This window comes from Paralichthys olivaceus, chromosome 20 (genome assembly GCF_024713975.1).
Source record: "Paralichthys olivaceus isolate ysfri-2021 chromosome 20, ASM2471397v2, whole genome shotgun sequence".
NCBI classification, from domain to species: Eukaryota; Metazoa; Chordata; class Actinopteri; order Pleuronectiformes; family Paralichthyidae; genus Paralichthys; species Paralichthys olivaceus.
Window position 1 is genome coordinate 14354158 of NC_091112.1, and position 15277 is coordinate 14369434.

At 42.0% G+C, this 15277-nt stretch overlaps 2 protein-coding genes across 2 annotated transcripts; one reads left to right on the top strand and one right to left on the bottom strand.

Annotated features, from left to right (window-relative positions):
• Window positions 1–271: 271 nt before the first annotated feature.
• On the top strand, window positions 272–5333 carry rbbp4 (retinoblastoma binding protein 4). Its single transcript, XM_020090784.2, has 12 exons — window positions 272–495; window positions 1018–1168; window positions 1275–1420; window positions 1784–1957; window positions 2646–2761; window positions 2917–3077; window positions 3181–3307; window positions 3515–3592; window positions 3770–3846; window positions 4179–4236; window positions 4341–4451; window positions 4613–5333. The coding sequence occupies exons 1-12, from the start codon at window positions 480–482 to the stop codon at window positions 4673–4675; spliced, it is 1278 nt and encodes a 425-aa protein (XP_019946343.1). The 5' UTR covers window positions 272–479; the 3' UTR covers window positions 4676–5333.
• Window positions 5334–5608: 275 nt separating this feature from the next.
• On the bottom strand, window positions 5609–10405 carry sync (syncoilin, intermediate filament protein). The gene is made up of 6 exons (XM_020090783.2): window positions 10253–10405; window positions 7636–9244; window positions 7333–7547; window positions 6458–6665; window positions 6206–6330; window positions 5609–5899 (listed from the first exon to the last, which is right to left on the bottom strand). Exons 2-6 carry the CDS (start codon window positions 9181–9183, stop codon window positions 5851–5853), a joined length of 2145 nt encoding a protein of 714 aa, XP_019946342.2. The 5' UTR covers window positions 9184–9244; window positions 10253–10405; the 3' UTR covers window positions 5609–5850.
• Between the last annotated feature and the right edge of the window lie 4872 nt (window positions 10406–15277).

The window sequence follows — 15277 nt, forward strand, 5'->3', positions numbered from 1 at the left end:
TTTCACCTAAATCTTACACACTGGACCTTTAAGATGCAGCCCTCTGTCCATAGAGAAGAGTTTAAAACCACAACCTTCAACCAGAAGACAAACATGTTTTAATCTGAAGGAAATGATCATGTTTATGTATCATGATAATTATCGACATCAAACTGATCACAACATTTTTTCATCTTGTTTTTGGCGTCCAGCCTTGTGGCCATCGCGCGGCCTCTGCTGCCCCCTGTCGGCCGCCTCGGCCGCTGCTCTCTGATTGGTGGAAGGACGCCGCTCTCGCTTGTACTGAGCGCGCGAATGAGCCCACGTCCCTCCGAGCCCTGTGCTAGCCGTTAGCTTAGCTTAGCCTCGCTCGGTCTGCGCTCGGAGCGGAGTGGGGATCGACTGACGCACCACGGGAGGACGTGAGAGAAGGCTCTTTGTCTCCGCGCATCGATCAACCTCGAGTCGCTGTGGTTTTTCTGCCACTTAAGATACCTACGATGGCGGACAAGGAAGGTAAAATACAGGTTCTTGTTATTGACCGCAACAAATAACCCGATTATGTGACTTTTACTGAGCTAATTAGCCGGCTAGCTTAGGTAGCATTTAGCTGCCGTAGCCCCCGAGCGAACCATTGCTCACTCGCAGGATTAGCTTTGCTGTTCTTGTTATTCTTGCTCTCATTTGTCAACCAATCGACAAGTTGCCGTTATCTACTAATTATAGTGGAGGTGAAGCGCCATTATATTGTAAGTTTGAAGAGGTATGCTAACCGTATAGCATGCTCACAACAGTGCGTCCACACGCCTGCTCACTGAAAACGAGCCAGTTCGGGTTCTTCATCTTGAAACTGCTGGTGTCTTTCGTCATTGCATTAACTGTGAGAGTCTTGACTGTCGCTGGAATACACTGAAAACACGACCTCTGTGTTAAACTAACGCTCAGTGACAGCTATAGACACAACTCCTTTAATTAGCTCCATGCAAACTGAACTTGTTGAGGAGCGACCACTGATTGGTCACTGTCTGTCTGCTGCAGCTGGTGCATATGATGATGCAGTGGAGGAGAGGGTGATCAACGAAGAGTACAAGATCTGGAAGAAGAACACCCCCTTCCTCTATGACCTGGTTATGACCCACGCTTTGGAGTGGCCCAGCCTCACTGCTCAGTGGCTGCCTGATGTCTCCAGGTATACACACGTTTCCACACTATCCCAATATCAATACTGGCGCATGAGTATTCTGCTATTTATATAAGTGGTGCTGACGTTAATGACCCTGTTTCTTCCTTTTCAGGCCGGAGGGGAAGGATTACAGTGTGCACCGACTGGTGCTGGGCACCCACACATCCGATGAGCAGAATCACCTGGTCATTGCCAGTGTCCAGCTGCCCAACGATGATGCCCAGTTCGACGCCTCACAGTATGATAGTGAAAAAGGAGGTAGGAAGTCTGCACAAGTCACATGCCAAATAAATGCACATTTAGGCAGGCTGAGTTGTCATTATTTTTCTATTAAAGGTGTGTTTTATACACCATGAGGGTTATAGTTACATTGTGCAATGATTAGAAGCCATGTAATGAAAAAAATGGGGGTTATAGTTGTTTTAATGTGAATCAGGGAGCAGACATTTCTTGATCTGTCACTTAGGTCGGGTTCAGTCACATTTCTTATTAGACTTCTTTTGGTGTTTTAAGAATGAGAAACCACTGCAAATATTATGGTGTTAGTAGTTAAATTGTACTTTTTAATACTTGCTGGCTTGACATATCCATGTTTACATATTTTTTTCTGTTACCCTACAGAGTTTGGAGGTTTCGGCTCAGTGAGTGGCAAGATCGAGATAGAAATCAAGATCAATCACGAAGGAGAGGTGAATCGTGCCCGTTATATGCCACAGAATCCCTGCATCATCGCCACTAAGACCCCCACCTCAGATGTGCTTGTGTTTGACTACACCAAGCATCCCTCCAAGCCAGGTACAAAGATCATACACAAGACACTGCTAAAGCCTAGTTTATGCTTCTGCGTCACGTCGACGCCGTAGCTACGGCGTAGCTACGGCGTAGCTACGGCGTCGACGCAGACCCCTACGCCGTAGCCTGACGTGCGCCTCCAAAAAATCCTAACTACGCGGACGTCGACGCGGACCGTAAGCGCTGTGATTGGTCCGCTCAGAACGTAAGTTCCGGCGGTTGCTTTTCCGGTCTTTCTCCCTCGTCGTAAAAACCAGCTCCGCAAACGTTTTCTTTGTAGCTTGCGCTTCAACATTTGCAATATAAGCATTTGTTCTTCAATATTGATGAGCTCCAACAACAAATACAGCTGCTCCACCTCGGTCGCCATTGTTTAACTGTTGTTTACTTTACGGAAGAAAAAGCGAGGATTCGGCTATAACCACACAAACACACCGCTACACCCCCTAGCGGCATGGCGGTGAATTGCAGAGCAACGCGTTCCCTCGACGCAGAACTTTGAATGCTCAACGACCTATGGCGTAGGTACGGCGTAGACGTGACGCAGAAGCATAAACTAGGCTTAAGGGTGGAACCTGTTTTGAAACCTTTGACTTACTAAAAAATATTTTGTTATCTCACTGTGTATATTTTTTTGTTTATGTTGTATTTGTAATCAAAGTCATTAATACACTTATTCTGTTGTCCACAGATCCCTCTGGAGAGTGTCGCCCTGATCTGCGTCTGAGAGGTCATCAGAAAGAGGGCTATGGTCTCTCCTGGAATTCAAATCTGTCTGGCTGTCTACTTAGTGCATCAGATGATCATGTAAGAGGGCATCAGTTTCATTGTTGACAACTATCGTCGAGTAGCTACCTATACTTTAGGTTTTATTGAGTCACTGATTCTGAATATTAAGTGTTCAAACGTGGTATCTGAAATATTAATGTGTTTCAAACCTCTCGTCTTTCCTTAACCTTTAGACGATCTGTATGTGGGACATCAGTGCTGTTCCAAAGGAGGGGAAGATAGTCGATGCGAAGACGATATTCACCGGTCACACAGCTGTGGTGGAAGATGTCTCTTGGCACTTGCTTCATGAGTCCCTCTTTGGATCTGTAGCAGATGACCAGAAGCTCATGATGTAAGAAGCTTGATAATAAGTCAAATCTAACTCATTGGAACTTTCAGTTGTCTGTCAAATAATCCAAATTAATGACCAATCACCCTGCCTCTTTTCGTCTTAGTTGGGACACACGTTCAAACAACACCTCCAAACCCAGCCATGCTGTCGATGCCCACATCGCAGAGGTCAACTGTTTGTCATTTAACCCTTACAGCGAGTTCATCCTTGCCACTGGTTCTGCAGACAAGGTAATGCAACACTCCACCTCATCTTAACTGTCTTAAGTTTATTTTAAGTATTGGGTTGAATTCTATCATACCATATGCATGTTATACTTGTTTTACAAAATTAATTCAATGACAATATTGTTGATGTTTTGAAACTACAGTGTTATCACAGACATGGAGGAGCTGTTGCAGGTTTGTGTAATGTCTTCCTCTTTCTTTCACTTACAGACTGTGGCTCTTTGGGACCTGAGAAACCTCAAATTGAAGCTGCATTCCTTTGAGTCACACAAGGATGAGATCTTCCAGGTAAAATGTTTATCATACTATGACATTTTCTTGAAGGAACAATAGCATATCTTGTATTCAAGATGTGAAGAATCCTTAGTGTGTAAGTTAATAAATAGAAAGCATCAACACTTGATTTGTTCCTGACAATGAGTTGTTGTTCATTTTTACCTAATTTGAGTTCACTGGCTGTTCTAGGTTCAGTGGTCACCTCATAATGAGACCATATTGGCATCCAGTGGAACAGACCGTCGACTCAATGTCTGGGATCTCAGGTAAAGAACTTAAGATCTATGCTTAATCTTCTTAATCCATTTGGCTCTATCGTGGCTGCAGGAAATGATCCCCCTCACATTTGAGCATTGTTATGTGTTCAAAGGCCTTTTAAACAAAAACAGTTATGGGTTTTCCGCAGCTAAGTAATCAGACTAAAGAGATGTAGATACAGTTTAAAGATGAGATGTTTTAATTTCATTGTAGCAATTGGAAATGATGGAAGACGGGCTACCTTCCACTTCTATAAAACTCCTAGTGGACGTAGGCATCATGGCAGTCACAGCTGCATGGTTTAGCACCAAATTTATCTGTCTCTTGTTTTTTTGTGTAGTAAAATCGGAGAGGAGCAGTCCCCAGAAGATGCAGAAGATGGCCCACCTGAGCTACTGGTGAGTTTATTGAAGCCTGCTGCTGTTTGGAATTGTTCACTTTAATTGCTCACATTGTCTTGAAACAGAATAACTAGAACAGTGGCTTTTCACCTGTCTGATAGTTCATCCACGGAGGCCACACAGCCAAGATTTCTGACTTCTCCTGGAACCCCAATGAGCCCTGGGTCATCTGCTCTGTGTCTGAAGACAACATTATGCAAGTTTGGCAAATGGTAAGAACCTGAGTCTACATTTTACTAAAACATGTTAGCTAAAGACAGACAGACAGGCAACACGACTTTTTAGACATTTATTTGAAAAAATCCTAAATTTGCAGGATCATTTCAATACCCTCAGTCCATCTTTTTCTCATTGTCCTGTATTCCCGCTGTAGGCTGAGAACATCTACAACGATGAAGATCCTGAAGGGGCAACAGAACCTGAAGCCACAGCCTAACACTTCTGCTTTCAACTTCATCCCAAACTGCCACTTCAGACGTTCCCTGCAGCTACTTCCTCCCTCCTGCTCTACTTCTTACTGGTGTGACACACTAAAGTGTCCTACATCACTGTAAATATGGGAAAGAGAGGCATCACGTACAGTCCTGGTCTTGTTTGGATTATTCAAAGTGAAGAACTCTTTTTACTCAGTAATTTATTACCTGAGGAATCTCAGCCATGTTTTTCACATTGCATAAACAAGGTATATTTTTGTAATCAAATTGGCTTTTCCTTGTATGCTGAAATGTTTTAGCCAATACTTTTTCAAAAGTAAATGTGCTTTTCTACAACACACTGACAACCTGCTGTTGCAAACAGCCCCATCCACGCATGTTGGACGTGTTGTAGAAAATGTCATTTTATGGAAAATGCAGTCCACCTTTGTGACATAATGTTTCAGTTCAGTCGCCACCAAATTGTAATTTCAAATTTTGAAGTGAACCTGTCTTTGAATTGTCTACTTGTTTTCCCCACATCCCCTCATCGTAACCATAGAATAAATACATTTTCATTTTTGTCATTGTGAAATAAATTTTTGTTTTGTATGTAAAAGATTTTGCAGTTGTACAATTAAATTGTTAGTGCATCCTCTAATAAACTGTCTTTCACCAGTATTTGGGTTCACTTCATGTATTGTCAACATGTCTCATAATAGTATCAGTGTCTTGCTCAGCTTAGAAGTATTTTCAAACAATCCCTAAATGATTCTTGGTTATGTCGAGTCACACTTTGCTCAGACCTTTTTCAATGTGTTTGATGTGACGTCTTGGTGCTCTCTTTTCTCCTGAGCTCACTATTACTGTCCCACTGTTTAAGTTCTCCAGACATGTTGCCCTTATAAGTACACAAAGCCCTCTCTGCCCGAGACACATTAATTCATCAGCCACACTGACTTTACGAGAAGCCTTTATTTATAATAAGAAACCTTTCTACAAGCAGCAGTCTAGTTCATCTTTACAGACTGTTCTAAAAAACTTTTTCATTGTTGTTTTGTTTTTTAACAAGTGCATGTCTCAATATGTGTAAAGTGCATTAGCAGTAACTTTGCAATCACTATGTTGCAGATAAAAAAAAATATTTGTTTGTTATTAAATCACAGAACTGCACACAGGTTTGCTCTTTATTTAAAAATCATGTTTCCTGTTCATGGTCACACTCATTATGGTCCTCAATGGCAGCCCTGGAAGAGAAGAGAAAATAAAATGAGATGAGTATTAGTCCCACTGTGGGGACTGTGTCACAGTAGCAAAGGGGAAAGAAAGAATAGACCCCAAGTTAAAGAAATAAGTAAACACATATGAAACAACAATGAAAACACAATATAAACTGAATATATATGTGGTTGCCTATAGAAAAATCAGCATTGCACAGTCAAGTTATTTAAACCTCTGTTTAGCAAAGAAGAATGTTTTAGAGTTGTTCCCTGAACTTCACTTTGGGATTTTTAAACTCAGTACATAATACAGAGTAGAGAAACAAGTCTCACCTGTAAAGCAGCAGTTGTTTTGTGAGTCTGTCTCTCAACTCCTCTATGTCTTTGGTTTTCTTCTTCTGAATCTTTAACTCAGTCTTCAGTTCCCAGCTGCTCTCCTCCAGACAGCACACTGTCTCCTGTAAGAGTCATAAAACTTAAGTGCTTTGATAATCAAACATTTTTGCCTTTTATGAACTTGAGGGAAAGTTTATCCGCTCCCCATTTTCGTCTCTCTTTCTTTCCATCGTCCCCATTTTTGCTCACCTTGTACCGGCCTGCATCCTCTCTGCGATGTATGTGGATTAGTTTAAGTTTCTCCTCCAAACAAGACCTCTGGAGCTTCAACTTTTGGATCTCATCCCTCAGGGGTCTCAGCTGCGCCCTCAGTTCCTGGCCCTGCTCTTTGGCCTTCACCAGCGCTCCAGCTGTGGCCTCTCTCCTCTTCAGCAATGCCAGCAAAATGGGTTCATACCTGGTAAAGGCAACCATCGAATGTACAATAAGTTTCTACCCAAAAACTATGAGCAGCATAGTAGTCGACTGCAGAAAGCCAAATGAAAAACAACACAGGCAAAATCTGTTTGCATGTTTTGTACTCATAAACTCTTGCCACATCAGGAGTAGAATACAGGAGTAGAATACAGGAGTAGAATACAGGAGTAGAATACAGGAGTGGATTTAGTGATTATGGTTAAAACAACAATGTGTCGTTTGCTATAAAACAGTGATTTTCAACCTGGGTGTTGTGAGATTATTTCTGGGGGTCGCCAGACAGTTGTGGAGAAACAATTATATAATCAAATGAAATCACATATTTTAGATGGTGGTGATTGTTATTACATTCAATTATATATACCAGCGATAATATCTGCTGTGGAATGGATGTTATTAAGTGAGTTGCAGAGTCAAGTCAGACATGTTCTTGTCTGGGTCTGGGGAATTTTCTCTTCAAGTGAGAAACTACAATTTAATCGGGTTGAGAATAATAGTGTGGAAGACAACAGCACAGAGAAACGTCCACCAGCCTGATTGTTCTGGTGAATTGGAACTTGAACCACTGCTGTGAAAGATTAGCATAATCAGACTCTAAATGCTAAATGTGTTTAAGCATGAAATCCTGTACTAGAAGGTGACAGCACCTGTGCTCCAGGGCTCTTAGTCCACCCTGCAGATACTGCTGGATGTCCCCACAGGACTGCCTCCTGCACTCGGTCAGCTCCTGCTGGGTGTTGGAGTTCTGACTGGAGGTCTGGGCTTGAATCTGTGTTTGGAGATGCAAGAGCTGCTGTTGATGGCCCGACCTGAGGTGGCAGCTTTCCTCTGTCAGCTGGAGCACCAGCACCTGCAGCTTCTCCTGCAGCATGGCAAATAAGAGGTTTTGAATACAAGGGAATGCAATATACATGTAGACTCTTCTTGACTCTTCTTAATGACTTTCTTACCTCCTCTCTCTTTAGCAGCTCCACCTCACGGCGCTGGTTGTTCAGAGAAGCCTGACTGTGGGTACAGTCCCTGACCATGGCGAAGAGCCGCATTTTCAGCTTCCTGAGCTCCTCCTGCAGCTCCTGTCTCTCCAGGTTGACCTTCCACATCCTCCTCTCCTCTTCTGCTCTCTCCTCCCTGAGGCTCTGTATCTCTTTCTTTCTTTCCTCTCTCCTTCCCTCTTCCTCACTCTTCAGTATATCCATCAGCACTGCCACTTTGCTGTCTATTTGCTCTTCTGTCCCTTCTTCCTCATCATTTCTCCCCTCTGCCTCTTCCTCTCTGTTTTTATTCCCTCTCAACTCCAGCACCTCCGCCAACAGCTGCTTTCTCCTCTCCTCTAAGCGCTGTACTTCCTGTATGCACTCCTCCATATGAGACCCCAACTCCCCTAATTCAAACATACCAGTTTTCAGAAAAACAGTGTCCGTTTTGAGCTCTTGTCTCTCTTCAGCTGGCATTTCAGTGTCATCGATTTCAGTCTCAGATATGTCTACCTGTCTTTCTGTGCTTTCCTGAGACATGCATTGTGTCTTTGTCCCTTCACAGTCCATTGGATAATTTTCGTTACAATCTGATAGGTCTGATGACCTTAAAAAACTGAGGTGTGGATCAAGAAACCCCTGATCCATTACTCCTGACCCTTCCAGCCTTTGCATGTTGTCACAGCAAAGTAAGTGATTCTGCTGGCTTCCATTGGTTGTTGAACCCACTGTCATTCCATTACTACTGTCCTCGGACATTGAATCTCCTCCTGTGTGTTTAACAGCCAAGGACTCTAACTGCGTCGACTGGGTCTCCAGCTTCACTGGCATCGTCTGCTGAATGGGCACCAGTGTTGTCCCTCTATTAAGATTAGGATTCTTACTGATGTGCACATATTCTTGACTTGCATCTGTCTCCCAGTCTTGTGGCTCAAAGTCCATTCCGGCCTCCTCCATACAGCTTTCCAGCATGGACAACATTCCCAGCAGGTGGCCCTCATACTGCACCATAGCGTTGCTCAGTTTGCTGCCCGCTAAGGTTACAGGCATTTCTGGCTGCGGAGACACTTCTTGCTTGCTGATGGTGGTGCCCATGCCTTGCAACTGCTCTTGCGCTGGCTGCTCATCTGCTCCAGCCCCATCCATGTGTGTGTCCATGTAGCTTGTGGAAAGATAGGCATGAGGAGATACACTTGTCTCTCTGTAGCTCTCCATTGTAACCTCCTCTTTGCTCTGGCTGTGAGTTGATTCGCTCAGGCTTGTTTCTGTGTAACTTTCTGAGAAGCGCGAGCCGAAAGGGATTCCTGTAAGGTCCTCGCAGCTCTTTAGTAAGTCGTCCATCTCTTGTAGGTATGGCTTGATTAAAGCAGTTTGATTCAGTTGTGTTTCTGTGAAGGTGAGTTCAGATTGTGGCGTGCTGCGCTCTCTTTGAACTACGAGGGTTCTGTCTGGCTCCCCAGCCTCTTCTTTGATGAAGAGAGGCTCGAACCCAGTGGATGAAATGCTGTCGTCCATATCCTCCATTGGTTGAACCTAATTCTTGCAGCCTCTTTTGTAGATAGTCTCCCTCAGTACGGTCTCATCCCTTGACAAAAGCAAATTAATATGTAACTCTAGTTGTTGGCAGTCGTGCTGCATGTTATAGATACTAGGGCTATGTTGACATAGGATATGTGTTAGCTATGCTGGTGTCATTAGCGATGTGGGCATGTAGAAGCGAGCTCGGGCACGGTTTATTAGAAAGTATGCTACCACCTGCTGTCCTCGTAGACTCGATGCCCTGGTCACCAATTTACTGCCTGGCACACACCTCAAACAAACCTATTCACATGAGCACTGCATCGCTGCTAATGTAAACACGTACAAACAGTTCATGTCTAGAGCGCCAACAAGTGGCATTACACAGCTTACATTAGAGAGGAGATTATCACAACATGTCACTGTACTGATAGATGGGCTTCTGCACTCTCCCCTGGTGAATAATCTAGCAGTAATTTCATCCTCGGAGGTGTTTGCCAAGACGGAATAGAGACTCCCAGAGAGTGAATTGATCAAATTGACCCAATAGTGTCATCCAACAGATTTGTAAGATAGAAAGGGCATGAATGACATGTGTGACTTTTCATTTGATAGTTGCTATCTCGTGGTCACAAGCTTTTCCAAAATAAGTAGGTCAGATAAAGCAAAAAAACTAAAATCTACAGCACCCACAAATCCCTCTATTTATTTTGTCATGTGTCCGCAGTGCCTACGGGCTGGACTTTGCTGTGAACAGCTGATCAAATCCCTTGAGAGACCAGCTGTCTCACTGCAGGACAGGCATGGGTGCAAGGCACATTCCTTTAGACCTCTACAATCCAAATACAGCACTGGCCTGTATTTGCTGACCAGTCTGAACACACACTTTTCTTCTTCAGTCACAACAAAATTCAAAAAGACATTAATTTGATGTAACAACAGCATTCCCTTTATTTCCTTTCATTTGTTGCTTAGAGGTAGAGGATTGCTTACTGTCAAGAAATTACATTTTTCTCTCAAAAATGATCATTTGCACAAACCATCATATGAAACCATCAATTACTACTGAACTTACTTTTCAGAATATGCCTCTGTTTCCTCTGTCCTTGTTCTGTATCCTCAGGATGAGTTTGTGTGGATAGGACTGGTGGTTCATACGACAAAGCAAAGAATGAGCGGGAGCGGTGTGAGCAGATGAACTGAGAGAGGAGGGGGGGGGGTAACGACAGTTGACCCACCCTCTTTTCTCTCTGTCAGTGTGCTGCTATGTGTGACCATGACTACCTCAAATCTGTTTAGGTTTATTAATAAACACTGGGCAGGCTGTTTCAACCCGAGAGAGAGAGAGAGAGAGAGAGGAGAGAGAGAGAGAGAGATGGGATTTGCCAAAATGGACGTCTAAGAATTATGCCAAACACCTGGCAGCCATATTTAGTGTATAAGTAATTTGTTAAGACATTACGTGTTTTTAGTGTCAGAACTTTTTCTTGAGCCAATGCTTTGATATACATATTATTTTTCATGTATCTAGTGTGGAATAATGCACTTATTTTGTATTATGAATTTGCATTCTAAAGTAAAAATGAAATTATGCACTCACTGAATATGTCTTTTGTTTGAGGAAAAGCTCCGTCTTTTGCATCAGTAGAAATTTTAGCACACAGACAGCCTCTCTGACAACTTCTGTGTTGCCAGATGAACAGATGGAGTTGCACCTAGTGGCAACTATGGCTGGTGAGAGGTGGAGGGGTGTCAGGGGTTCACAGTGTGTGTTTGTGTGTGTATGATGAAAGACACCATGGCTCCAGGATTCCACCCGTGCCTCCTCATTATCGAGAGGTCTTTAAATAGCTGCCTGCACTTTTCTGGTCACTTCCCATGGGAGGATTGGTTTTCATGTAAACTTCTGACCCCAACAATGAACCAGTGGACAGGTGGTGCTCCTCTGTAGTCTGAGGCGAGGGTGATAGAAGATGAGACAGAGCTGTAGGAGACATGAAAACATGTGTCAGATGATAGAAGTGGTGAAATGGGTGTAGGGAAATTTCAATGAGATTTCTATTTGTACTCTAAAACTATCATTTTGCTTCATTATTAGTTTTTTGCCTTTTTTCTTATGTCGATCCTGTCATTTTCACTTTTGTTTTGAATGTTCCTAAACCCATAAGATACTTTGTAACATGCACCACTAGATGGCACTACAGTCTCAATGTAATTCCTAAATGGATTCTAGACATTATACCATGCTGTGGATAACTCTACAGTCTTTTCTCTGTGTTTGTCCGTCATGTTATTTTCTCACAGTTGTGGATATCATCTACAGAGTGAACATTTGAAGAAACAGAACATTACTCTGTAAATCTTTCACCAAAGACTTGATCAGCGAGGATCTGAGACCTATAGGATCGTTTGTGTTATTATGTTTTGACCAGGCTGTTTTGTTTTTCTAAACTGTATTTATGCATTTGCTGTAGGCCTGTAGTATTCCTCTAATAGACTTAACATAAAGATGGACATTATAGCTCCCCAAACGGGAAGCCAAAGGATCTCAGTCACTCCCTGGTGGCTGGCTGCAGATCGGGTCATAAACTCCACCTCCTCATTGTTAGTAGTTGAAATATGGACCAAACTCAAAATCAAACTCAAAGATGGTTTCCAGTTATTTTAGATATTTCTTTTCGAACTGATGTATATTCAATTTCATTGATTCTGGCTCCAAACTCACAAACTCTGATAGTTCCTATCAAGGATATTTTCATTGTACTGGGAGGAAGTGGAGTGTTTTATCACCAAAAGAAGTAAATGTTTTATTTGCCCCCTCATTCATACAGATTGGAAGTGAACGAGGGGGTTAAGGTGTGTCACTTAAACATTGTTGTATGTGAGCCGCAATGCTGTGGACAACTCTGCAGTCTTTTCTCTGTTTGTCTGTATGACTAATTTGTTTACATTTGCAAAGCAATAGACAGATATGAAATAATGGAATAATGTTTAGTTGGCTTCCTATGGTAAATGTTTAATTTACGACAAATCCCACTTTACTGTATTCCCATGACCCTTTTTTGCACCAAATATGCTTTTATTTTTAGCATTTTAGCTAACACCCTGTGTAATGTGTGTGTCATTCCTCTGAGATCATGATTCATTGTTTCCATGACAAAGATTACGTCCCTTGTGCTCGAGAAAAGATGTAATGTTTATCTAATTCACCGTTGTTGACCACTGTGACTGTGTTTTGGCAAGTCTAGGCTTTAGGAGAGAGACAATAATTTACATGACGTCATGTCCAGGGATCAACAGTCTCAACAGTTTAACACTGTTGAGCTGATGCACACACACACAGGATCCCACTCCCTCACTTCCCTGCCTAAATATCATCATTTCTTTCTGTTATTTCCTTCATAGCGAATGGAGAGATCTTTAGTGTATGTGGGTGGGGGGGAAACCAAATATTTAAGGGGGCATTGTGGTTCGGGACTCAATGTCCCACTGAGATAGACCATATGCTGGACATTCATTTGGACTAGTCTATTAAAGTCTGTTCCAACCGGCAGTTCCAAACTCCCCAGAACATCCTGTCAGTGTGTCCTCCTCTTCCACCTGTTTCTCCTGTTTCTCTTCCCAGGATAAGAAGTCCAAAAATGCAGATCACTATGCAGAATGCATTTTCAAAAATTTGAGATCACTTTAAAGTTCTTCAAGATCAATAGCTGTCAGCACTTTATGCAAGGTTTCATTTTGCTTGTACTCAGGTTTTGACTCAATTTTACTGGTTTTATCACATTAAGATTTGAATTTAATAGTGATTGTGAAATAATGGTTAAGAAAATAGGTTAAGACATTTCAATCATAGGTCATTACATTGAACACACCTAACTCCAAACAAGCTATCCTTATTTACACTGGCTGCTCAGAAGTTGTCACGGTTTCGGTTTTGTTTTTGAGGTTAAAAATAATCATCCTCTGAAATATCACCCACCGGTCATATACACAGAAAAATAATTGCAGTTGTTTTTGTCTGAACTCAAAAGGAACAAACAATGTTTGTTATAAGTGCATTAGATTTGTATATGGGAAATGTATGTACTAAAGCAATCAAATATTTAGGGAAGCACTTTCGCAAAAAGAAACGTAAACATTCCAGTCATGTGCTCTGCATCCTGTAGAACAAGTTCTGGAAACAATCCGTGGTTAGGAAAAGCTTATCAGTATTTATTCATTACCTGACAGAATAATTCTATACATGTCTGTTTATTCTCAGGTACAGTTTTAACATCAACATGTTCTCATGTAAAGTTCATGATGCAGACACTCTTAAGAATACTGGCTCTGAAATCATAGATTAACTGTGGGTACAGTTAAGGCAGCAGTAAATATTTTTTGTTATAGTAAATAAGAAGAGCATGGATGCCATTTTCAAACACAGTCTTCCTTCATAATCTCACTTCCACCCTGGTGCCTCCCAGTACAACCAGTCTCCTACCGAGATAAGAGATAAAATGTCTTGCACAAGGACACCTTGACAACTACTTATTGTGATGGAGCAGAATGTTTCTGATTCAGTGTCCCGAGACACATTTTTCTCTGATGGTCAGTGGATTTCAACTGACCTTCTTATAACAAGCCCACTTTTCCAAATTGTCACTTTGTTGTTCCCCTCTGTCTGTCACACCATGCATCATACAGGATTGTCTCACTGTGGCTAAGTGTGTTTTAATGACAGTGACCTTACCTGGTGTTTACTCAAACAGAGTGCCTCTGCCACATAATTGTCTAGCGCCATCTTCTCACTGTCATCAGCCACCCAGTGTTTGTACCACTTGGCTTTTCCCTGTCTTAAGGGATCACTTAATATAATGAAGTAGCGGAGGCTCCATGTCCTCCTTCAATGTGTTTTTTCACTGTTCTGGATTAAGTCTGTTTCCTCCATTTAAAGATGACAGACACACTCACCATTAAAAAGACACAGGGAACAAGTTTTGAAAATCGCCCTCATTTGAAAGTGTTGCTTCGTTCATGTTGTGTCAACCTCTACTGAAAATCTTTCATCGTTCAGTGTTATCACCTTCATGCTGCAGCACAGTCACGACCAGTTCCCATGAAGGGGTTTTCCGGATGAGAAGAGCTGATTTGTTGATGAGAAGAGCTCACATGTTCAGCTAGTGAGGTTCATACGTTTGATTCTGCAGTCATGGGTCTCATCTACAGTTTATTAAGAGACACTTACACTGATGTGTGAATCTGTAACCAAAAACATAATGCATAGGGCTCTTAGGACTATTGTGTCGTTTATTTTTTGAACTGGTTTCTATTTATGCATGCAAAATTGTGTGTAAAAGCTTGTATGTAACATTTGCTGTAGGCTTATAGTATTCCTCTCAACAGGGACTTTCATGTGATGGGCATAATTCCCTACTGAAAGGTATGTATGCAGACCCATATTAGTATTGTTTAGATTCAGTTGTATTGATTCAGTATTCCTCACTTGTTTTAGGAAAACTTTGCGGGCTGACTATTGGATGGATTATTAGACATTCATGGCCCTGACAGATAAAGACTAATGCCTGTAGTGTTGCAGTGACCTTTCTCTAGCACCATCATGAGGCACACGCCTTTTATTTGAAGTGAAATATTCTGAAAACTGTTGAGATTGTTATGAACACAGATCTGTCTTTCCCTGATGATGAACTATAATCACCTTGGTTACCCTTTAACTTTTCATACTTTATCATAAGGATGACTTTCAGTACAGACTGTTCACTTGTAGCTTGTATCTAAATCCAAACATATGAGGCTCAGATTGTGAGTTAAATGCTGTGACTGCTGAGTCATTGGCTGGTGTGTGTTCTGCATGTGTACATGAGTCCATGTGAGTCTGTCTGCATCCATTAAAGGAGCTGCTTTTTTAGGACAGCTAATGTTGAGGTATTGATGTCTGTTTGATGAACTACAGTAAATATTGTGAAGGCCACTTACAATCAATCAAGTTTTATGACTTTTTAAAAGTTAACAAACACGTTTTTGCACACTCCAAAAATCTTTAGACCCGGCTGCAGAAATATGCTCCTAATCCCTGTTGTGTTGAGAAATGGTTTAGACT